Below are 24,447 nucleotides of genomic sequence, written 5' to 3' on the forward strand. Positions count from 1 at the left end.
GTTATGTGTTTTCGATTTTATTCATTCCTAGCAAATGAAATGTTCTACAACTGTACCATATTTTTGTTGTCTTTCTAAATCTATAAATCCAACTGACAATGCTAATATTAACTTGCTGACGATCAAAGTTGACATATTATATGTAACCTATCATAATATAAGTTAATGGATGTCGCCCATAGAACAGCTATATTATTTTATTAAGTTAAAGTTTATTAAGTTGTCTGGAACGCTAATGCGCTCAAATATTGGCCAACATGTGTACTTAGATCCCTTCAATAGATCATAGTCCATTACCCATTTTCAACAACAGAACAGTAAACTTACAACTTTATCTCCCCTTTATCGCAATGTTTCAATGCTGTTTATTATATTAGTAAACTTGTTTGTATTTTACACATACTTGTTAGTAGGTGGTATATCATTTACTATTATCGACATATCATATTTGCAACATTTTCCGACTGGCAACGACATAGTTGGGCTGTTTTCTATGTAACATTCGGAGAGGAGAAAAGCCAGCTAAACTCCCACAGAAGGCTCAGTAACATTCCACAAAATGAATCTTGGGAAACGTATCAGAATATGTCGGTGTTTACTCTGGTTTCTGATGTGCTGCATCTGTTTCGGAGGTAAGTTGAAATACAGGAACCAGGCCCTGACAAATGTCGCTTTCGTTTACAATCAGCTGCGGACGAAGTTTTGTAATAATATGATGTTCAACAATACAAAAGATATAAGCAGGGCCGTACTCACGGGGTCTGGGGGTGCCGGTGAAATGGCGGTGCCCCTCCCAGTTTTTGTTTTCAGAATTTTTGTTAGAAATAGTTTTTATTTTTTATAACACTAAATAGGAAAACATATATATTACAAAGATGTATTAAAAATTATGAAATCGATAGCACCATTTTGCATCAAAGTCCCCTCCCTTACATAATTAAAAATAGAAGGGAAGTGGGGTTGGTGGGGGGGGGGGAGAAAGTCTACCTAAACTTGGAAATCTGGCCATGGGCCTGGTTTAAGTATTAAATACGACGTGTTTTGATAGCGGTACCCAAGCTTGACAATTTCACTTACTCATTCAACTTGAATATCATATATAGCTCTTTCAAAGCAGCAGATATTACTCTTTTGGTGGGAGTCTCCACTGGGGAATTTTCGATGGAGCCATTATTATCCAAGATATGATTACAATACTCAGGATGTAAACCCTTTAACTAACTTAGTTCACACAATTATTTTGTTTTTTCTATAGTATCATGCATATTTGAAGTCGTTTTTAGTTTTTTCCTTAACTAATATCGATATCTCCTATGTAACGTAGACCATATTTGAAAGAATACTGTGCGACACTGTTATGTGAGAGGTTACTTTGGTTTGGCATATAAAGCAGCAATTTCGAAAATAATAATTGTAAGATAAACGGAAATAAAGATCTGTAAAAATTCTCTATGTGAAAAAAAAGAGAAGGTAGAGATTGGTGCTTCTTGGTAAAAGGTTGGGACGAATAGGGGACAAGGATTGGGATCCTACTCTATCCCGCACCCACCAGGGTGTTAAAGCTGCTATAAGAAAATACCCAAGAAACAACAGTATTAAAACAATCGACCATAATTCTTACTCATATCTGAATACGTTTCGGTTTTGTTTTCCTCCCCTGTTCCCTCTGGTCTCGGTAATCAAACTCAATACACACCTTATACCTTCCCTGCCTTCCAGGGATGCCTGCAAGTAAAAAGGGCATGGGGCGAATGTGTACGGTTGGCAGAACCTCGTCCGGCCCGTTCGGTGCAGTTTCTGGCTGCACCGTAAAAGATCAGCGTGTGATCTAGGTGCGAACCCCGTAAGGGTCCAGGGGACGAATTCCTTGGAAGCTCTTGCAATTAAGGACTTTCTTGTCGTGAGACGTTTGCTAGTCTTTCTTGGACCCAAATACCAATACCCTTTTTACATGTAAATACTGATACCAATCTGTTAGCCCAAGTCTTTGAAGGAAACAAACGCACTGTCACCCTACGTGGGGCACTCTTTGCCCCCACCCCCCCATAAGCTCAGTGAAGGGAAGGAGGGGGCAATCGCCCGTTTCCCCGTGCAGTCCTGCCTCTGACAAAACGAAACTAGTCTCCAAGGTCAAAAAAGTTATTGATAATGTATTCTGATGGTTTTGCGATAGTCTGAGAATAACATGATTATTACAAAATTATAAAAAAAAAACTAGCAATGGGGAAATTTACCAAGAAACCAAAATGCATCAATAAATTAGGCAATACCCCCCCCCCCCCCACTATCCCTTCCCCCTTAATTATATCAACGACATCAACTGTTATGTTTGTAATGCATGGGTCTCGATGGATTTTGTACCCGGAATTCCTGACGGAAATGCCCTAACCAATCAATTGCATCTTAACCAAACACATTCTTCTCCGTCTTGACATAAACAAACATGGACGTTAAACAACCAGTATGTGCCATAGGATTGCTTCTCAACTTCCACTTCATCGAGACGCTTGGTAACCTATCACTTGAGAAGACCCAAAGGTGCCTCTAACTGTTGTGTGAAAACTGGCTGTTGCGTGTTTCTCATTGAATGAGCTGTAGCATCTGTATTGATTGTTATGATGATGAAACATATCGTGATCATATAACATATAACATATACATTTGCAGTAATATAATACCAGTCAGAATTTTCCACAGATTGTAATTATTTTCAAACTACGTGATTGAAATTTATTCACTTTCGATATGGCCAAAACATGCTAGTGTACATGGTCCCTAGATAGGTGTACAATGTTCTTCTTCTCTATCTTTCAGATGGCACGACAACAAACGATTTCATAATGGCCGTGACTGACACAACTCCAGGAGTTACTTTCTTAGACTTTCTTACAACAGACGAAACTAAAACTACTAAACGAACAACAACATTAGGAACTACAACAAGTGTTGATACAACGACACAAACGGATCTCATGACAACCATTATTATCCCCTTTGACAGTACGACGACATTGCCAACACCATTGTCAGCTACGACTTATAAACGTACAACAACAATGGAAACAACAGCAAGAAATTTTGATACAACGACACAAACAGATCCTACAACAACAGTTACAACCTCTGACAGTACGACAACATTTCCAACAACATTGTCAGCTACGACTAATGAACGTACAACAACAATGGAAACAACATCAGAAGATGTTGATACAACGACACAAACGGATCCCATGACAACCATTATAATCCCCTTTGACAGTACGACGACATTTCCAACAACATTGTCAGCTACGACTAATGAACGAACAACAACATTAGAAACTACAACAAGTGTTGATACAACGACACAAACGGATCCCATGACAACCATTATTATCCCCTTTGACAGTACGACGACATTTCCAACAACATTGTCAGCTACGACTAATGAACGTACAACAACAATGGAAGAAACAACAGGAAATGTTGATACAACGACACAAACAAATCCTGCAACCACAGTTACAACCTCTGACAGTACGACAACATTTCCAACAACATTGTCAGCTACGACTAATAAACGTACAACAACAATGGAAGAAACAACAAGAAATGTTGATACAACGACACAAACAAATCCTACAACAACAGTTACAACCTCTGACAGTACGACAACATTTCCAACAACATTGTCAGCTACGACTAATAAACGTACAACAACAATAGAAACAACAGCAAAAGATGTTGATACAACGACACAACCGGATCCCATGACAACCATTATTATCCCCTTTGACAGTACGACGACATTTCCAACAACATTGTCAGCTACGACTTATAAACGTACAACAGCAATGGGAGAAACAACAAGAAATGTTGATACAACGACACAAACAAATCCTACAACAACAGTTACAACCTCTGACAGTACGACAACATTTCCAACAACATTGTCAGCTACGACTAATAAACGTACAACAACAATGGAAGAAACAACAAGAAATGTTGATACAACGACACAAACAAATCCTACAACAACAGTTACAACCTCTGACAGTACGACGACATTTCCAACAACATTGTCAGCTACGACTAATAAACGTACAACAACAATGGAAACAACAGCAAAAGATGTTGATACAACGACACAAACGGATCCCATGACAACCATTATTATCCCCTTTGACAGTACGACGACATTTCCAACAACATTGTCAGCTACGACTTATAAACGTACAACAACAATGGAAGAAACAACAAGAAATGTTGATACAACGACAGAAACAAATCCTACAACAACCACAGTTACAACCTCTGACAGTACGACAACATTTCCAACAACATTGTCAGCTACGACTAATAAACGTACAACAACAATGGAAGAAACAACAGCAGAAAATGTTGATACAACGACACAAACAGATCCTACAACAACCATTCGTACCACCTTTAGTAGTACCACTTTTCCAACAACAAAAGGAACTACTGAAACTGCTCGATCGACTGATGTTCTCACGACAGAATTGCGCCCAACCACGCACGGAATCACATCGGACGCCGACGTTACTACCCATACAACAACAGCTTTTATTTCCACGAGTAAGTAAAAACCACTTCAAAGTATTGCACTAAATGTGGTTTCTTGCTCTCTAATATTTCACTACTTATTGAACGGAACATTGTGGTGTTTCATTACAATCTTAAGAATCTTTTCATATTAAAATTATTTAGAGATTCACGTTGCAGAGGTTTTTACAATTAATATAAAACAAAAGCGATGTGATGCAACAGATTGGCGGGTTTTTGCCTTGACAGGATTTATTGAGTGATATCGTCATATGGTCAAAGGTGAGAGGTCAAAACTGTGTATTGGCTATTACGAATTTGGAGAAAATGCACCGAAACTATCATTTTTATATGGAAAATCAGAATTTCAATATGTGTATCGTTACTATGGTAAAAGGGCAGTGATCAAGATATAAATATATATTCTAGTTATCAGCTGTATCGATTACATTGTGAGGAAGATACAAATGACAAAAGAGAGGATACATTCAGAAACATATATCAGTAAACTTCTATAGAAGAGGTTGCATGAGAAAAGAAAAACAATCTATCATTTATCTCTCCTGTTTCCTTGCAAAGCATGTATATGAACGATCAACTTTACATCAGGACGCTTGGCTTTCCAATTGAAATGTGTAAGGCATCGAAATGAATTGTTTGAAGTTGGAAAGAAACTGAAAATTTATATATGAGAAAATAACAGTTTCCTCCTGGACTGGAGTTCCCGACGTTTACAATTTGATGTAAACACTAGCTTCGCATGAAGGCAAAAGTTGACTATGTCTATAAAGAAATGGACAGCTTGGAAAAAGAGCAAGAAACTGCCTCTTGCTTGAATAGCCATGCAACAGTTCTTATTTCGCTGTAACAAGTTAAAGCTTATATTCTGTGGTTCAAGAAATAAGTCCGCCCCCAAAGAATTTATCTGTTTATATGCTGCCATTTCGTCTCATCCCAAGCAATATTCGTACCATGCCCAGCCGAAATTATAACGTATTCTGGAGTGCAATTGTCTTTTCCCAAGACTGAACCTGGAGATTCCGTGACCTCATCGCAGAAATGCAGTAACGATTCCACTAACCGTAAGTTCTTATTTTTTTATATATATATTGTTTTATAAGTAAGACATGTCCTGCTCGAAATTGGGCCTATAATTAGGGGTTACCAAATATGCAAAGGCTAAGTGTACGACATGTGACGTTGTTGAAGTTTACATATTGCAGAAATAAGTAGGCCGGACATAATTTTTGTGTAACTCTCGCAAATTTGATTAACACGGTAGTTAATGAGTTGTTTATAGGCTCAGTAGATACTTCATTAAAGACGTATACTTCATGTCAGAGTAGCCCAAACACTGTAGTGCAGTTTTTTACTTCTCTCAAGAAGTTGGCAATTTTTACTTTCAGGTCGCGCACTTTCGTTGAGAACATGAGCTAAATGTTGGCGTAGGACGTTGATTACAGTCCAATAACAGTTAAAGACTTTTGAGAGTTCCTTGGTTATAATCGTAAGACAATGATTACATGGTAAATCAGTATAAAAAGATGTGTTTCTTGGTGAAAGTTACACTAAAATATCATAATACAAAGGCGATTAACGGGCCTTGTGTAAAGATGAGCAGAGTTACTCTGTAAAGGAGATAGCAAAGAACTTGTGGCTTAAATTGTGTGACAAAAATGATTGCTTATTGGTTAACGTCCGGACGGTTTCCTTTCATCATAACTCATCATATGAGGTAATCATATACACAACACTTTGTGGACCCATCATATCATCTTTGTCTGTTTCGATAGCTATATCCAATCCTTACATCGGAGTTGCTTACTTCTTGTCCCAGCTTTTGGCTTCTTTTTATTCACTTTTTTTTTAAATAATTAACAATTTGATCGTAATAATGGAAACGATGGAAGGGTTTTGGTACACTTACTTTACATAACCAACGCCATGCACAATAATGATCCACACTAAATAAATCCTAAATGAAGACACCGTTGAAGAAATTATATAGCCTTGACGTGACCAAATTTCTGATATGCCATTCTCTGCAGCTGAACAACCATTAGCGTCCAGATTGTGTACTGAAGTAGGATGGGAGGATCCAGAACTAGAGACATGTTTTTCCGCTGAAGATGCCGAAGATGAGATTGAAAGAATAGCAAATGTAAGAATGAAAAGAAATATCTCATTTTATTTAGATCAACCATATTTAAAGATTACTGGGATTTTTCCGGCGGGTATAGTTTCTGCTACAAGGAATGGGCTAACTATTTATCCTCCCGTGAGTTGATTACGTGTTAAGATATGAAGCCTTGATGCACTCCAAATAAAGGTGAATGATTAAAAACATTTTGATATACTGAGGAGAGGCTTTGGAAATAAAAGATGCGGGGTTGGTCTTTGTTTTGAAAATGTACAATCACTATATTAAGGGTACCAGGATTAATAAAACAACATGCAAGGTAAAAACGCACGCCAAGTATAAGTAAAACAAATTATGTACGTGACTGATTTCATATTCATTCACCAAAATCTGGAGTACTTCAACATACTTAGTCCTTTTTAATGAATAGTTAATCACTACAAATGTTATGGTGACCATAAACTGGTATATTTGTAGCTGTGTCGTAATACTACTTTTCCTCCAATTAAACGAAAATTCCTATTTTACTGTTTGGTAGACGACAATCACGGAAGAAAACGTGGAGGAAGTTGCTAGTGAGTTAGCTCTTATTACGACACAGACGGAAGACCTTGACGCTTCAGAAATTGACAGCGTTGCAGATTCATTAGAATCCATCTCTAATGCTAACAGTTCATCTCCAGAGGCAAGCTCTTCCCATGTTTCCTTCACTTTTTAGAATCCATGTATAAGGAATTTGCAAAATTCTGAACGATACATCAACAACGACCAACCCAGTGTTGTATTAACACTTTTCACTGCAAACAAACCTGTATTTATCTCATGGGTTTAAGCTATAAAAAAGGCAAAGAAACGTACTTCGAAAGCAATATCCAAAGCATCTGCCAACCAAATAAGTTAAATTTTCCAACAATTAATTTATTGTATTAAGATAACAACATATTTTTAAATTCCGTACAACGTTTGTTGCTTCTCAAAGCAATCATCAAAAACAGTGGTCTATATAGCTGTCATATATTGTTATTGCAGGGATGAAGTAACCATGACTACTCTGCTTATTAGAATCAGAGCTGAAGCTGGTAGGATCAGTAAAATTGTTCAGGTTGACTAGTCACATACTGTTTGTATGTATGTGTGCGTTTTTATTTATTGTTATATACTTCAAATATGGTCCATGTGAGACAAGTGTTGTAGTGAGAAGTGCAACATATTTGTCAAAGGTGATCCCAGGCCAACTCTACAGAAGTTCACAGTTAAAGAATCTCTAAAAATTAAAAGACATAAAAATAATTGTCTACCGGCTAGTATCAAGTTCTCAATGGAGTTTTCCTGAATAACGAAACACATCAGTTACTGCTCAGGCTTTTAGAGCAGCCCAATAATATTTGCTGGTATGATAATTAATAAGCAGCTATACAGTGTTTATGCTAGGTATGAGAATCATCCCCAAATGTTGGACAGACGATTGATAATCGACTTAAATTCTATAAAAAAAATTAAATGTCTATTGTCAGGGAATTCCAGAGCCTTTTCTTTTCTACTTATAAACAGCGACTGGTATTCAGCCATTGAAAAGCTTAAATTTCGATCACTGCGTACACTTGCTGATATTGAACAATATTTCAATTATGTAACTCATTTAATAAAACAAACAAGACTGATCTATGTGACCATAACATAATCCATACAGTGCAATTTATTGAACAACATTTTTCTTAAGAAGTGTTTATAGCTGTACCTTCTGACAGATGAATAAACTGATTCTATGTGCTTCATTTATTAGGTAACAGAATCTGTCCTTGGAACAGTTAACAACTTAATGGAAGTGAACGAAACTGAATTGGTAGAAGCCGACGCTTCGACCAGTGTTATTAACTCACTTGAACAGCAGGTCTCTAATGTTCAAGAAAATCCAGAAAATTTTACCGATGTTCAGGACAACGTTGGAGTAAAGGCAGTCAAGTTTGACCCGGAACTTACTAAATCGATTACATTTATCAATTTAATTCCAGAGGAATTCACGGGGAGTGATGTACTCAATACCGATCTCTCGGAAGAAAATGCTCAATTATACAACGAGCGATCGGAAGTGCTTTTAAATCGCAGCGCATCTTCTATTTACATTCCTTCCAATATTTTAGAAATTGCGCTACAGGGTAATTGTTCTTATTTCATTTAAGTCATTAAAGTCATTAGTCCCTGACGGGTGGGTGGGTATTAGGCAGGCCCCCACCCTGCTTTGCTAATAAAAACACAATAGCTCCCATTCTTATTAATCATAAGACGTGCCTCTTTGTGTTAATGAAATCAACCTAGCTAATCCCACTTTTGTAATGAAAAGTGTTCTTTTGTTATTCAAAAGTGACCTTTTGTTGATAAATTAAGAAACCTCTAATTAGAAAGTGTCTTTTTTTGTAAAATAATATTTAATCAGTACCGTTGTGTTGTCATACATTCAAATACTGGAATGTTTTGAGGTGATTTGGCGGTTTGGTTCCTGAAAGTCATATCATGTCCCACTGCTCTTCAATGCCATCACTCCCCCTTACACGTTGTATAATGTTTACAATTATTTCAAGATGTTTTTCCTTCATGAACAATCATACAAATCTTGTAGATCTTCCCCTTTACTTTTCTCAAAAGAGCAACCGAACTTAACGCAGGTTCCAATTAGTTTCTTCTTGTATAAAGATTCACGACTCTTTCAAACAAGTAAGAAGCCACCGACTGGAAGTCCGGACTTAAATGTGACACTTAGAGAAGCAATATTGAGTCAAGTGATTGCAGCTACCCTTGAAATCGACAACGTAGTAGTTGAAAATCTGCCTCCAAATTCATCGGTTATTTCAAGGTTTCAACTATCAGAGGTAAGTTTAATCGGTTCTGAGATTAAATATAAAGCAACACGCAAACATTAAATCGTCTTAAAATAGTCACTTCCCATTAATTCTAAAGAAAATTTGTAAAATGAAAAAGACACAAATATCTTCGAAAACCTGATATAGGCCTAGTTATTTATTTATTATCTTGTGTATATTTATATAGAATCCAAAATAGTATATATATATATATATATATATATATATATATATATATATATATATATATATATATATATATGTATCGTCCCCGTTCTGGCGTAGTGACGAATGTTCAAAATGTGAGTTTTGAGAAAACGCGGTTTAAAGATTTTCACATTTTGACTTTAGTATAGCGTAATTAAAAAAGGATATTTTGTACCGAAAGTTATCAATATTTTAAATATAACAAATAGAACTTTGAGTTCTCATATTTGTTGCTGATCGAAAAATTTCTAACAAAGTAGTAATTTTAGTGTAAACATATTCGTCGTTATGTCATGTCATTTTCAGCTAATTTTAGACATTCGTCAAACATTCGTCACTATGCTAGAACTAAATTTTGAAGTTTCGTCCTGTCACAGACTTGTATTCGTCACTTTTATGTGTAGTGGCTAGGGTACACCGTGAATGTTCACTGTCACATGGGGAGAGGAAGGGGAAGGGATATGATGAAATGTGAACACATGCAGTTGCAAAACTAATATAGTTCCAGTGGCATAATCTGTTAAGTCGGAACTCTTATAAAGCTCACAGACTACGGAAAATTGTGTGCAATTATTCATTTTCAAGTTAGAGTATTACGTGAAATGTCTCTGACAATAGTTTCTAAGTATCTTTCAAACGCTTTGGGAAGCTTTTCCACTATAGGCCTACTATCCCCTTAAACGGAATGTGAAATTTTTGTTACGCTCACAGGCACGTTCATAATATCCAACCCAACCCGTGTGAATCCTCAGATTTAAAGAAGGAAACAAATGTGCCATTGTTCAAGTGTTTCCAAGTTGTACTATAGTATGTTGTTCCTTCTTTATATTTCCTTCCAGTATAAACATAAAAAAATTCTTACGCTCACAGGCACATTCATAATATCCAACCCAACCTCGTGTGAATCCTCAGATTTAAAGAAGGAAACAACTGTGCCATTGTTCAAGTGTTTTCAAGTTGTACTGTAGTATGTTGTTCCTTCTTTTTATTTCCTTCAAGTATACATATAAAATTTATAGAGAGGAGTCATATAATACCTCAACAAGAAGAATAACTCATATAAAAGTTTTTTTTTTAAGATGATAGGATACCGAACAGTCCAAGAATAACTAATAGAAAAGGGGAGAAAATGTCAAGATGATAGGATATCATATAAAATACATCTACACATACAAAAGTAAATACATAAAACGATATAACAAACAGACTACAACAAACATTCTAAGTGCTCGAATGGAATGTATAAAGCAGCACGGTAAATAAATGAGTTTCTGTAAACTTACGTTCGGTATTTTGTGGGGATTCCTTAGATTTCTGCTCGATTTGTGCAGGAGAATTTTTAGTACAGTATACAAAGGGTGCTTCTTATCACTGATGATCCTGTTAGCCATTCTTGTAAACTCAGGTCTTGCCGCAGCATTTACTTGTTCTAAAAGAATATGGCAATCTAAATTAAATATAGCCGATGTGTATTTAAGAAACTTCATTCTTCTTTCCTTGCTTTTTTTTGCAATATAAAATGGTACCAGACAGGCACTCTATAGATCACATGTGCCAGGTTGAATAAAAGTATTGAAAACATTTTCCCTAGCATTTTGGTTAAAGAAAGACACAACGTAAGCCACACTAGATACTTTGTAATATACCTATTTTAATACCTTGATGCTTTGCAAGAAAAGGTCAAACTGTCGTCGATGTATACTCCAAGTACTCAGTTTTGGAGGTTCTAGCCACCTCAGCTCCCTCAATAATAATACGTTGCGATCTTGATAGAATGAGATCTTCATGTTTTATGGTTTTATTTTTAAAAACAAATTTCCTTTATTTTTGGGGTTACGCAATAAAGTCTTGCGGTCACATGTTGGAACTATGTCATTTAAAGAACACTGAAAATTTCATTGGTCAGTTTCAACAGAGCTCTTAGGACTTGTGCATGATACAGCAGTATCATCGGCATATTTTGTAACAGAAATGTGTGAGTTTTACCTAATTTCATCAGTATATATGGTAAATAATATTGCATACAATGGACCCCCACCCCCAAGGCACACCCTTTATTTCCGATATTTCCGATAACCCATTATCCAACTTAACTTGTCTGGACCATCCTTGAAGAAATTGTGTCAGCCAATGAAAAGACATGTTACTTTGATAAATCGTAAAAGATCCTTTATCAATTGATTTGGCAAGACAGTATTAAACGCACTTGAAAAGTCAAGAAAAAGACCCCGCCTTTGTTATAATTCTTTCCTTACAATCTTAATGAGACATAATATCATGGATTAATCAAACGTTTGATATGGATATGGATTCTTCGAGTGGCTTGCAACTTCCGCTCTGGAACAGCAAGTGCCTTCTCCTTTCTTATGTCAAGCAACCTTATGGGTTAACAATCCCAATGTATGGAAACCAGGGCTGAGGGTGTATCAGTTTGGTGATGTTCATTTGGTTTGTATGTCCATATTCTGACTTGGTTTATTTTTCCAAAAGGTCTGGTAAAACTTCCCCTATGATGCTGAACTTCTTAGTCTTTGGAAGAAACATCCAAGGTTCTGTCAAATCTGAAGGTTGCTATACAAATTTTCTAGTAATTCGGTCTAAACACCCCCTCCCTCCCCCTCGTCTTTTTAGCAAAGTAACTACTTAAGTATAAACTATGCTAGTACCTTCCAAAGTTTCATGTTAAAGTATGTTACCTTCAAATATGTCACTAGGTAATACTAAGCCAGATAAAGTTAGTTTTATTTTAGGCTAGAGTAATGCTCGTGATGAGCAAAGCCGCCAAAAGCTAAGAGACACCGTACTTCTTTAAGTAGATGTTACACTTTTAACGTTTCTTTACATATCAAATTGAAGAACGGAGGAAGTCTTAAGTGGAAATGAGCTGGCGATTGCATGTTTTAATTGGTCATAATACTGGTATTTGTTTATTGTTTACATTCACATTGAAAAGGAGCAGGAAACCAATATATTACATTATATCGTTCCCCCCCCCCCCCCCCATCATCCCAAGTGGCACATGACATTACACATTGCCACGACTTTTAAAAACCAATTTACTCCCGTACCGTGCAAGATAATGGACTTATATATTTAAGATATATTTTAGGGAAAAGTTCATCACAAGGATCTTGGTGATATACGTTCATTGTGATGGTTTGGGATTCCTTCCCTTCAATCCTTAGGTATGGTTAGGCTAACTCCAAGAATGGCTTAAATTACCTAAACTTGGTCCAGGTATTAAAATTTGAGTGATTTATTCATCATATTTATACGAGTTACACCCATTGTCATCAATGTCCGTCAGTGACTTACACCACCTGTTTCTTCATTTACACACAGCTCTAATTAAATGTACCGACACTGTTACACCGATTCAGTAGAGATAAATAGCATTACTCCAGTCTACTGTCACTAGCTACTCGCGCAACAGATACAAGAATCGAATGTACTGCAATCATAACACTAGGCTACTATTCAGGAATATTATTGTTGACCCACTGGTCATTCTGTTTTCACGAGTTATGCTATCGTGTATGAAATGCTGCATTAAGCAATTAAAGGTGGAAATAATAAAAATATTACCTTCCCATAATCCTTGGTGTTTCAAATGGCAGTTAGATGTATGGACCTTAGACAAATTGTGTTACTGGGTGGTTTTATTGATGACTAAAGTATTCGTCAGTTTGTAAAAACGAGAGTGGGCCCTAGGTGGACATGCGTCAGTAATGAGTCAGAAAAAAACGAAAAAAAATAGACAGCTTTAAAACTTATAACCCGGCTGAACCGATTCTTCACCCTCGAAATAGGTAAGAGCAATATTTAACTCAATTTCGCCAAAAGTGCACATTCGCCACTACGCGAAAACGGGGACGATATATATATATATATATATATATATATATATATATATATATATATATATTTATATATATACTATTTTGGATTCTATATAAATATACACAATATATATATATACACACACAAGATAGATTTAGATATATAGATATATTATCTTAATTAACTATATAATAATATGCATAATTTCAAATTTATTATCACAGTCACTAAATGCCAACGAGACTATCTTATACCGAAAGTGTGTTTTTTGGGTATCACCCGAAAGAAGTGCCGAGGATAGCTACTGGTCTGAGGAGGGTTGTCATATGACCGTGGATGGCAACCAGACTGTTTGTACATGCAATCATCTAACTAGTTTCGCCGTGCTTGTGGTAAGTTAATCATTAACTTTGAAATCTGTGGTTTAGATTAATGGGGAAATTCTCTTCTCTGATTAGAGCGGGACTAACTTAAGGCTGTGGTACCGGTAGCAGGAAAGACGGGAAAGAAAGGGGAAACTACCATAGTTCTCTGAATAATCATAAGATAAGTAAATGAATGAACAAAGCAAAATTGACTGGGAAATTATATATATATATATATATATATAATAATATATAATATATATATAATAATATATATATATATATATATATATATATATATATATATATATATATATATATATATATATATATATATATAAAATGGAAAAGGGCAAATCATTTCCTGGCTGGGAACGGGATTTGCACTAGTGACCTCTGGATTCCATTCACAATTCTCTACCAACTGAACTATCTAGCCCTTAGTCAGTTAATAGGTGAAGATCCCTACATAGCCGTTCTTGCTACTAAGAAGTTGGTTTGATAGAAAACCATGTTCATTCAATACCATTATATGGAGAAGTTTCAACCAACTGAATGCATAACGCTTCGCAGTCGTTGATATTCCCTAAACTAAAATATTTTAAAAAATAAGCAATTTTTGTAGTAAAACTTTTATTATTTTCTCTTAAATGCAATGAGAGCGCTGCAGCTTTCCACGGCACGCACGATGGATTGCATCGTAAAGTTTTCAGTACCATGGCCTCAATTTTCCTCGACCCTAAGAAGTTCCCTCATGGTTTTGTTCGATGGAAGCTGTCATGGCGCAGCCTAGAGTTGGTAAAAAATCGATGTCAGTGAGAGGTATTTCTGGGGAATTGGGTGCCAAAAGAGGGCAAGGGAAGAACTATGGGGTCTTCAATGACGATACTAAGAGAATTCGACAAATTGTCCCAGTGAAAACCTCATCAAACACCGCTCTCCCTCTAACGCTGTCACCGAAACAGAAAATACATTTACACTTGGAATTCCCCGTACCTACACTACGTCACAAGCAAACAATTACCCACGTGACAGAACAACCAATGGCGTCAGAGGAATCAGTTCGAGCAAAGACTCACACAGGCATTTCCTTCATCACGTCCTCAGCTCTCTGTCAGTCCTTCTGTTTATTTGTCCGTTGTTCAGTCATTCTCCCCACCCCCTCCCTACACCCCCTTAGGAGTAGTAGTACGTTAAGTCTCGTCTATCTGACATGCTCAGTGATTAACCTCCGCCACGTATCACGATCTTGCGCAAGGTTTATTGCTTCCTTGAAATTGTTAATGTTAACGTTCTTAAATTGCGACTTTCCAAGCAAGGTAGTCACGGGCCTTCCTGATGGTTTAGCAGGATGTCTCAATGCTTCTCTTAAAGCAACCTTTGCTGGAGCGTCCTCCTGAAGTCTTGCTACATGACTGAAAAATCCCCCCTCCCTACCCCCTTATACATCATTCCATTTCTTTAATATTATACGATATATCAAATAATGTAGAAAATATTGTTATACCGTTCGTTGTGTGATATATTGGTATTGGCATTACAGTCTTTACGTTAATTACTGTCTCTTAATTAATTTCATCTAGGGTATTGGTACAGCTCTACCCCCAGCGGCCATGATTACACTAACCGTTATTACCTGGGTAGGATCTTGTCTGTCTATAACTGGCTTAATTGTTTGCTGCCTGACCCTCGTCTTGATAAGGTAAGTTCAAAGATAGTTTAACTGGTTATCATCACGGGCAACCATAGCACAGTTTTAATCCATTAAACTAACCATACCGCTCTTGCTTTACATATTCACCTCACTCGTCCGTCCCCTCATCACTCCTCACTCTCATTACCCTATATACCCATCTCTTTTCAGGTCTCAATAATTTGACTTAGCACACTCTTTAACACAGTTTATCATATTCTCTTCAACTAAACCATTCAGGCCTCCCAACTATTCTACGTATGTACTTGGATTCTGGCTGAATAACATTTGATACCTTCTGTTATCATCGACGATGTGGACGCATATGATCTTCCGATGTTAAAACGGAAATCATCATGTGGCAATCATATGGACTTTTGGTTATTTGTTCAATATCTATTTATTTCTCTTCAGGTCCAGTCAGCTGCTGTGGCTTTTCAGAAATTTGGTGTCATTTACCATATTATGATATATAACGAATGTTGGACAATAAACAAAAGCTACCGCTATCCATTATATCTTCAAAAAGAATGAACATTTGTATGCATGTATTCTAGATCCTCCTGCAATCAGGAACTCGCGAAGAAGCCTCATTGGCTTATCAAATCCGCAAACCGACCAAAGTCAGTCTCTAACATTCATATTTAACGTCCATGAACTGTTAATTGTCAACAACTCTGTAACTGGACGACATACATTCATCTTGGAGTGACTCGAACCGGGGACCTTATGATTGAAAGGCACCGGCATTCACCACTGAGCTAACACTCCTAGCTAACATTTGAAATAGTCATGTCACCCTTCTCATTTACAATTCACTCTTCTTAGGTAAACAACCAAATATATGACTGCCATAATTGGAGGAGAGTGTAGTTGTTGTCTATATAATTAAGAGAGCTTATAACAAAATCGTAGTCAAATAACTCAATATTCCCATTTGGGTATAATGATGTCATTGCAATACTGTACATACGTACTATGAAATACACTTTGCAACCAAAATCAATATTATTTTCGTTTTCTCTAATTCATCATTTAAACAAAGATTGTTAAAACTTCGTTTTATTCTCCTATAGAAAATTGAGAAGGAAACAGGCTTCTCAGATACACCTCAACCTCTTTGTTTGTCTGATCGGTTTTTACATTACCTTTTTGGTGGGAGACCTCTTGAAAGACAATCCAGTCCATTGCAAGAATGTTGCAGCTAGTATTCAATACTTTTGTTTGGCCACTGTAGGATGGATGTCGGCAGAAGCTGTGAACATGTATTATCGACTCGTGCGAAGAAAAAACATAGCTTATTTCATTCCGATCTCTTGTGTCATAATTTACGGTAAGCGATACTTTGAAGTCATCTTTTAGCTATTAATTTATACAGATCAGCTGACATGAAATTTGGGGGTTTATAATTCATTACGGTGAGCGATAGTATGAGTCCTGCTTACAATAACTTTGTGTATTATTGATGTTAAAATGACTCGTACTAACAGACATCATATTTCTATACTTAATATTTAACTGATCATACCTCGTGATATATCAGGGTGTATTACCTTCACAAATCATAATTACGTCTTATACACATCATATATGTTGATTATAAATCGATCCGTTCCAGTTGAAGAGCGGTTTCTAGATCACTGATTCGAAAACAAAAGATTTTTCTATTGTCTTTCTTTTCCAAGGTTTGTCACTTGTGCCAGTCATTGTAGTGTTTACCATCTCAACATTTGAATCAGAAGGATAGTAAGTTATGTCAACTGTGTTTATCTCGTTTTTACCTATTTTATGTATAAACTATTGCATGTTATGCGAAGAATTGAATTAACAGGCCCAAATTTTCAGTCTCAGTAAGGTAACAATAGAGTGGACTATACTATATGTTTTAGCCTTTTTGTTGTACGGTATTTATAAATGGAAAAAAGAGAGAAGAATTATATACTAGAACAGTACTTTCAGGATACCAAAGCCTGTGATGTACCAATTGAACTACTTACCAACTAGGTGATAATATTAACTTTTGAGTGTTATCTAAGTGTGCCAGCAGTCAGAAGCCGTATGTACCTTGTGTAGCAAAGAACGCAATCATTGGCTGAGAAAAGATCTCGAGCCAGAGCCCTCAGAATCACAAATCTCCTATCCCCACCCCCCCCCCCTCTTCCCGCCCTCTCTCGCATTCCTTTTCTCCCTATATGTATGTAAACGTTTTGAAAAATGATAAGATAAAAAACTTGTTCACATTTTCACTTTAGGCGCAACATTTGTGTCACATATACTCTAACGACTGAACTCTTTTCCTTATTTTCGTTCTCACTCAGTTGTTTTCTTCCTCCTGGAAATTCACTCTACTACGGATTTCTTCTGGAAATACTAATTATGACGCTGTTCAACATGATCATTTTTTCAATTGTGGTTCGTAAAGTCGTCTTTAGACCAGTAATGTCAACGAGTTCAACGAGTTCGAGAAAGGAAGTCATCTCCAGGATTCAAATGCTGGTAACTTTTTGGATCCTGCTTGGTCTGTCCTGGAGTTTTGGATTTCTCGCAGTTATACCAAACAGGAAGACAATCACTTTCGAAGTTCTCTTTTGTATATTCACTTCACTTCAGGGACTGATCCTAGTCGTAACAATCTATGTTAAAAATCCTGAAATTCACGAGGCATTTAAAGGAACGAAAAAGCTATTTTGGATGAAGATAGGAAGCTCTGACATGAAGAGCACCAACTCTGACGGAGTCCCATCATTTTCAGAACTTGTCAAACTGCAATCCTTCAAAAAAAGCGGAGAACTAAAAAATGCATCCAAGACCGATAGTTATTCAACGAAAGATAACAATTAGAAAGTAGTATCCATGTTGATTACGAGAGCACAGAAATAGATGTAGAGGAGGCAGAACTATTCTTTTTTACACACGTGACCTTCACGTGCAGTTTTCAATTTAACCATAGAACGGTACATATTTGCTCAACAGTATACCTTGTCATTGCAAGATGAGTATCACTGCATGTGGTAGGTTGCCCGCCTAACCTTCCTTGGTTACAGATAGAAGTTGTTTTTTTTTTATGTGCCTATATGTTATGTTGCTGCTACCGGATATTTTAGTAAAGATTTAAAAGTATAGTTTGTGTATGATTTCATAGCAAGATTGTATAATTATGTAGACATGCTCGTGTTTCCTAATTAATATTTTGCATAACTAGTTTATTCCATGATGAACACAGAATTATTATTTCGGTTTATGATAAAGTTGTTAGCAAATGGTGAGCAATTTTTGGTTGGTATCCATTCTGGTACAAAACTGACTACTTGTTTAAGAAGGAAAGCAACGTCATTAAACGTAAAATAAACGTAAAGTTCCATGTGCATTTACATTTTTATACTATACTAGTTACAATGAGCTCAATTACGTTCCTATTCCATAGGCCTATATAATGACAATACTGCAGACAAGAGAGAATCAAGATCAAATTTTGTTTTAATTTACACGAAGGCAAACATGTAACGAAGTTTATTGACTTGATTATTACTATTAAACGTTAACATTCTAACTATTATAATTGTTACATAATGATAATTTCTTCATTGTTCTTAATCATTCTATCGTGTGTACATTACGAGTGTAATTGATATCCGTCAAATCGTCACTGCAATCACTATCTCGATATCAATGATACAGGAATCCGGACCCATCCAACGGATATACAAGTAGCAGCAATATCAGCACCCCTTTTCCCCCGCAAACCCTATAGACAGCTTGGTTAGCCTTACAGATTAACGCGCCTAAGCCACTGATACCACTTGAGACAGTTAAGCGCATTCAAAAACATCTTAACAAGAGGCTATACACTAGATGAAACGGGGCACAGAATTTCCTCCTATTTGTCTACTTTACGGCTTAGATCCCAGATGAAAGTTCCTCTTTTTCACCAAAGCCACTCAACCGAAACCACAATGGAATAAAGACCAAATGGTCTCTTTTTTTACATTGAGAACTTATACTGTGTTTAAATTGCCTAGTTATACACATACGAACCTATATACAGGACTTAGAGGAGACGAAGGAAGGGCAAACGTGTTCAAGCATTCCAACTGCTTAATGGCGAAAGTGCTATCCGTAATAGTACCATAGTTCTATGGGGACAACTAAAATCTCGACAACAGACATCGGATTATTACGTTTGCAAGGTAATCGTGACTTCAAGTATCAATAATTTCTGAAAAATGTAATACAAATGAGAAGCACGTGAGAGTTAGAAGTTTTAAAATTAGTCGTAGCTTAAGGCTTATACAAATGTGTAGGCCTACAATTGCCTAAACAGTCATAGGGCTGGTTGCGTTATGCTATACTGTTGGCCTGCAAGGTAGTTTAAGTTAAGACAGTTAGTCAGCGGGAGACTTGCCTTATGACTAATTGTACTTACTCATTTACTAAGTTGGAATACTATTTCTGATGGGTAAACCGTGGATTTCTCCTGGATGAAAAACCCACCTTACTTTGGCAGGCCATCGGGGTCGATCCCAAGACCTTCCAGAAGTTCGTTTTCCATTGCTTCTAAACCACCGTTTATATCCACACGACCATATAGCACTGGTACAATGGAACAATGTATGTAGTGATCCTACATTGGATATAAGAATAAATGTTAGAATGATTTGCGAAGAAAACAAAAAGGACCAATGTCGTCGTTTGTGTTTGGGGGGGCATTTTTGCAAGTCGCGTTCATTGGTAGAGAAAAATCTACCAACTACTTATAATTTTTTTGAAGGTAATTTGAAATAATTCTCTAACCTTAGAAAATTATTCAAATGTGAGCGGTTGCTATGTACAGTAGGCCTATCAGTTATCTCAAAGAAGAATATAGCCTATATAAAGACTTCATCAAAATTAAAAAGCAGGGATTTCTAAGGTACGGAGGTTCTAATATCCAATATGAAAATGATAAATGTCATATAATACTTACATCTCTGGCATGTACGGGAAAAGATGTCTAGAACTCACTTGATCATTTTTTTTTTTATTAAAATCCGTTTTTGTGCATGTATTTTGCAAATCGTAGGCTTCGTATTTAACTTCCTGTTAGTAATTTGTGTTTCTTGATACATTTCCTCCAAATTCTTATTCATTTGACTTCTTAAATCGACGCAATGGGTGCTCAGTACGTTCGTTTTAAAAGTATTGAAAGTGTTCATGCAGTCTTTCTTAGTATACTAATGCAGAAGAATCCTAACTTTTCGATATATAACTTATATTGCTAATGTCACCTGCAAGGGCGTAGGAACCGGGGGGCTGGGGGCGCCAGCCCCCCCCCCCCGGTTAAAAATATGGGGGGGGGGCAGAAGTATCATTCCGCCCCCCCGCTCCGCAAGTCAGAAAACCCCTTTTTCATTTCCAAATGAGAAAAAAATATCATAGTTGGAGCACCAAATTGCATCTAAGGCCAGGTGAAAATGCAAAATTATTTACAAAATGGAGTGGGATGTTGAAGTGTGCTATATTGCACCAAATTGCATCTGAGGCCACCTGGAAATGCAAAAAAAGTTCAACCTCCCCCAGGCCGGCCATCATTCTTCAGCCCCCCCCCCCCACTCAAAAGTACCTTCCTACGCCACTGGTCACCTGACTAATAGTAGGCTATTTACCGGGAAATACCTATTGGCCTATTTGTTGTATCAAATTGTAAGACCTTCCTTACTATATTCTTTTCACACTGCTTTTCATTTACAGCTTTCACGAATAGTAGACAGGACTAACATTTTAGTAGACGGACATAAGATGGCTCCCAAAGACCAGTGTGGACTTAGTCAGTTCTTTTTCAGTGGCGTTGATCCAAACAGGTTCGCATATCCACAGGTAGGATCAGCAGATTTTATATTCCTCAGTTAAGGGACGGTGTAAATCACATGCCAATTGCTATGATACAAACAAATCGTAAACACGTACTTTATGTAAGGTTAAGCTAAGAATAAGCTGCAAATGTTTGATGCGTTTACGTAGTTTGGCATCTGTTTTAAATTCTTTCTTTCTAAATATAGTCAACCACATCTACCTAAGCAATTTTAATCAACTAACATATATCAAAATATTTGGTCAGCAAATTGGTTAAATAAATTATAATTTCCCATTTTTCTCACAGACTCGATGGCCTTTTCTTCCCGGTACTTTCATACTTTATCGAATCCTTTTAGCAGGATACCAGGTAGCTGTATTTACGTTGGTTCTTCTCTTCTGGGGAGTACCGCCATATTACTCGCCTGTCGACGACAAAGCAAAATGGTTCATCTATAGTTCAAACTGGGCTTATCTTGTTACCGTATTATACACTCTTTGGACGGCTTTGACTACGGTTTACTGGCATATGCGTGGAGAAAATCGAAGTAAGACTATAATTACAGCACTTTGACTATTTCCAGTAATAAAATGTCATTACAATGTACTTCCCATACGCTTCCTCCAGTTATTACAACATTGTTTGGCAACCATCATGGTCCTTGCAGTATGAATGCAATATATATATATATATATATATATATATATATAGTCCGAAATGTTGTAATTAGTTGGAATCATATGCAATTAAGTAGGCTAGGGTAAAAAGAACATTTGTTGTGGTCATTAAGTTGTATGTTATCTTATGAAATACAAGCAATTTGCCCTTTTTGAGTGAGACGAATAACTCCACACTCTTTGTACAGGTAATACCGGTATCAAGTGTCTTTGCAGGACGAAGGTCACGAAATTGCAAACATTATAACCATAGCTTAAGTGTCTTTGCTATAAATGCATGGTGAATGAAATAAATAAACTTTTGAGATTGCGAAGTTGTTTATACTGTACCGCAGTGGTTATGTCTCTGTAATGTTTACCTCCCAACAGATAGTCCTGGATTCTTCTACTATGCAAAAGAAGTCACTGAGCAATATTCTGGCCAATCGATAGAACTGAGTCAGCCGATCGAAAGACGAAGCTTCACTGCTCCCATGCCTTGGTATTTTAAAGTGACGTGGTTTCTACAAGTCATTGCCTGTAGCTCCCAGTTAGCAACAACTGCATTCTTCTGGGTCCTCCGATCTGAACTGGAATATTACTCTATCAACTTCTTCACTCTGAACGTCCACGGTGTGTCTCTCGCTCTTGTCACCTTTGATTTCCTCGTTTCGGCGAATCCCTGTCGAATTCTGCATTCGATATATATCGGGTTGTTCGGATTAATGTATTACCTGTTCACGTACATGTATCACTCTTTAGGTGGATTTAACCCCAGCGGTGGGACTTACATTTATGAAGACCTCTTGGACTGGGAGATTAATCCTATGTTCACCGCCCTCATAGGTATAATTGTAGTCATTGTCGGATGTCCTCCTTTACACATCATCTTCTTCCTCCTTTATCTCATCAAGGTGGCTTTTGCAAAATGCTGCGTCTGCTGCTCATTTCGTATTCCGGGAGAAGGAACGATGTCTTAAAACTGCATATTCTGCATTTGGTTGTTAATTTTTGTGTCACGCTGGGGTGAGAGGAGGGGGTGATAGGAGGGGACATGTGCGCCTCTTATAATTCTTTTAAAATTTCTCTCTGAACTGCAAGTATTTTTTTCCTGTTCAAAACAAGGTATATTGGATACATGAGCAAACTCTACGCGAGAGAGCATTTTTTTTACGTTTTACCAATGGTTTCTTTCTTACCACTATTTCGGTAGTGACTTCGGTATCTACCAACACTTGTCTCCTAGACATCATAAAATATCAAAGTAATTAATTACCGTAGTAATTAAACCATCAACCATGTCCGGAGAAATTTGTGTCCCACAACTTTTAAGGTGATGTGTTGTGTCATTTGTATACTTCACACTTATTTTCCTCTTCCCTGGTATGATTTCGTCGGATAATTTTCGGGACTTATCTTTACATTCATCTGAAACTTTCTAAACGGTTGTATACGTTACCACAATCTTGTTACAAACTATACGCAAAGTGCAGCTGTAATCCAATATTTCTCAACAATAACACTTTCGTATTTTAATTAACATTTCCCTCATACTTAGTTCGAATTTGGAAAAGCATAACTATGTGTAATGTCGAGTACCATATCGTAGTTTCTTGTTTTTTTTTTTTTAGGCTGAGAGATAGTAACATTATAACTTCGTATACGCCCATATCAAACGAGGGATTAATAACAATATGTGTTACAAATCCATGTGTTATCACATACTTATAAATGGAATATCATACTGCATTTTACACTAACTTATCAGAGAAACTATTCACTATATAATTACACTGTCAATTCGATGGATGGCGCTATGTCATTTTTATACCATATACTGTAGCTTTTAATCTGTATAATAGTTTGTCAAGCCTACTTTTAATGCATGTTCCCGCTATCTGACCGACGGTAACTGCCTGTCATTTTTATCTCAATATTTTAGTATACTTCGCACAATTCATCATGTATTCTTTCATTTGTCGTATTCAACGACTTCACACCATAATAAACAACTGTACAAGCATTTAATCAAGCCCGTGAGTCGTGCTTCATTAATGTCGTCTGCCAACACACCAGGCTTCTAACTCACCCATGTGTTTTATGTTATCCTGGATGAACAATTTAAAATGCCAATCATACGAGTTCTTAAACTGTTTATAACTTTGTTGCACTATTCTTACTACCGTCCGATTAAACAGGAAATTCTATTTACAAATTTCAAAACACAATACCGGTCTGTTTGTCCCACGCCACTACCCCCCCCCCCCCGCCCCCCTCAAAAAAAAAATGTCTCAAATTAATAATTGAATT

General features: G+C 36.7%; 3 protein-coding genes across 3 annotated transcripts; all 3 read left to right on the top strand.

The window, feature by feature from the left end:
* The first annotated feature begins 284 nt into the window (after positions 1–284).
* Positions 285–7,406, top strand: LOC139969279 (uncharacterized). Its single transcript, XM_071974194.1, has 5 exons — positions 285–632; positions 2,815–4,581; positions 5,508–5,630; positions 6,597–6,709; positions 7,227–7,406. The coding sequence occupies exons 1-5, from the start codon at positions 560–562 to the stop codon at positions 7,404–7,406; spliced, it is 2,256 nt and encodes a 751-aa protein (XP_071830295.1). The 5' UTR covers positions 285–559.
* Positions 7,407–8,476: 1,070 nt separating this feature from the next.
* Positions 8,477–19,201, top strand: LOC139969140 (adhesion G-protein coupled receptor G2-like). The gene is made up of 7 exons (XM_071973966.1): positions 8,477–8,844; positions 9,332–9,555; positions 13,818–13,985; positions 15,542–15,660; positions 16,728–16,984; positions 17,337–17,397; positions 17,970–19,201. Exons 1-7 carry the CDS (start codon positions 8,508–8,510, stop codon positions 18,490–18,492), a joined length of 1,689 nt encoding a protein of 562 aa, XP_071830067.1. The 5' UTR covers positions 8,477–8,507; the 3' UTR covers positions 18,493–19,201.
* Positions 19,202–19,595: 394 nt separating this feature from the next.
* Positions 19,596–24,169, top strand: LOC139969146 (protein rolling stone-like). The gene is made up of 4 exons (XM_071973974.1): positions 19,596–19,838; positions 21,379–21,504; positions 21,788–22,028; positions 22,528–24,169. Exons 2-4 carry the CDS (start codon positions 21,427–21,429, stop codon positions 23,115–23,117), a joined length of 909 nt encoding a protein of 302 aa, XP_071830075.1. The 5' UTR covers positions 19,596–19,838; positions 21,379–21,426; the 3' UTR covers positions 23,118–24,169.
* Positions 24,170–24,447: the final 278 nt, after the last annotated feature.

Source organism: Apostichopus japonicus, chromosome 6 (assembly GCF_037975245.1).
Source record: "Apostichopus japonicus isolate 1M-3 chromosome 6, ASM3797524v1, whole genome shotgun sequence".
NCBI lineage: Eukaryota > Metazoa > Echinodermata > Holothuroidea > Aspidochirotida > Stichopodidae > Apostichopus > Apostichopus japonicus.

Coding starts and splice junctions, on each gene's coding strand:
- LOC139969279 (XM_071974194.1), top strand. CDS start 560: ATGAATCTTGGGAAACGTATCAGAATATGTCGGTGTTTACTCTGGTTT. Junction 4,582..5,507: donor AACAGCTTTTATTTCCACGA/GTAAGTAAAAAC, acceptor TCTCATCCCAAG/CAATATTCGTACCATGCCCA. Junction 5,631..6,596: donor CAGTAACGATTCCACTAACC/GTAAGTTCTTAT, acceptor CATTCTCTGCAG/CTGAACAACCATTAGCGTCC.
- LOC139969140 (XM_071973966.1), top strand. CDS start 8,508: ATGGAAGTGAACGAAACTGAATTGGTAGAAGCCGACGCTTCGACCAGT. Junction 8,845..9,331: donor TTTAGAAATTGCGCTACAGG/GTAATTGTTCTT, acceptor TTTTCTCAAAAG/AGCAACCGAACTTAACGCAG. Junction 15,661..16,727: donor CTGACCCTCGTCTTGATAAG/GTAAGTTCAAAG, acceptor ATTCTCCTATAG/AAAATTGAGAAGGAAACAGG.
- LOC139969146 (XM_071973974.1), top strand. CDS start 21,427: ATGGCTCCCAAAGACCAGTGTGGACTTAGTCAGTTCTTTTTCAGTGGC. Junction 21,505..21,787: donor ACAGGTTCGCATATCCACAG/GTAGGATCAGCA, acceptor TTTTTCTCACAG/ACTCGATGGCCTTTTCTTCC. Junction 22,029..22,527: donor TATGCGTGGAGAAAATCGAA/GTAAGACTATAA, acceptor ACCTCCCAACAG/ATAGTCCTGGATTCTTCTAC.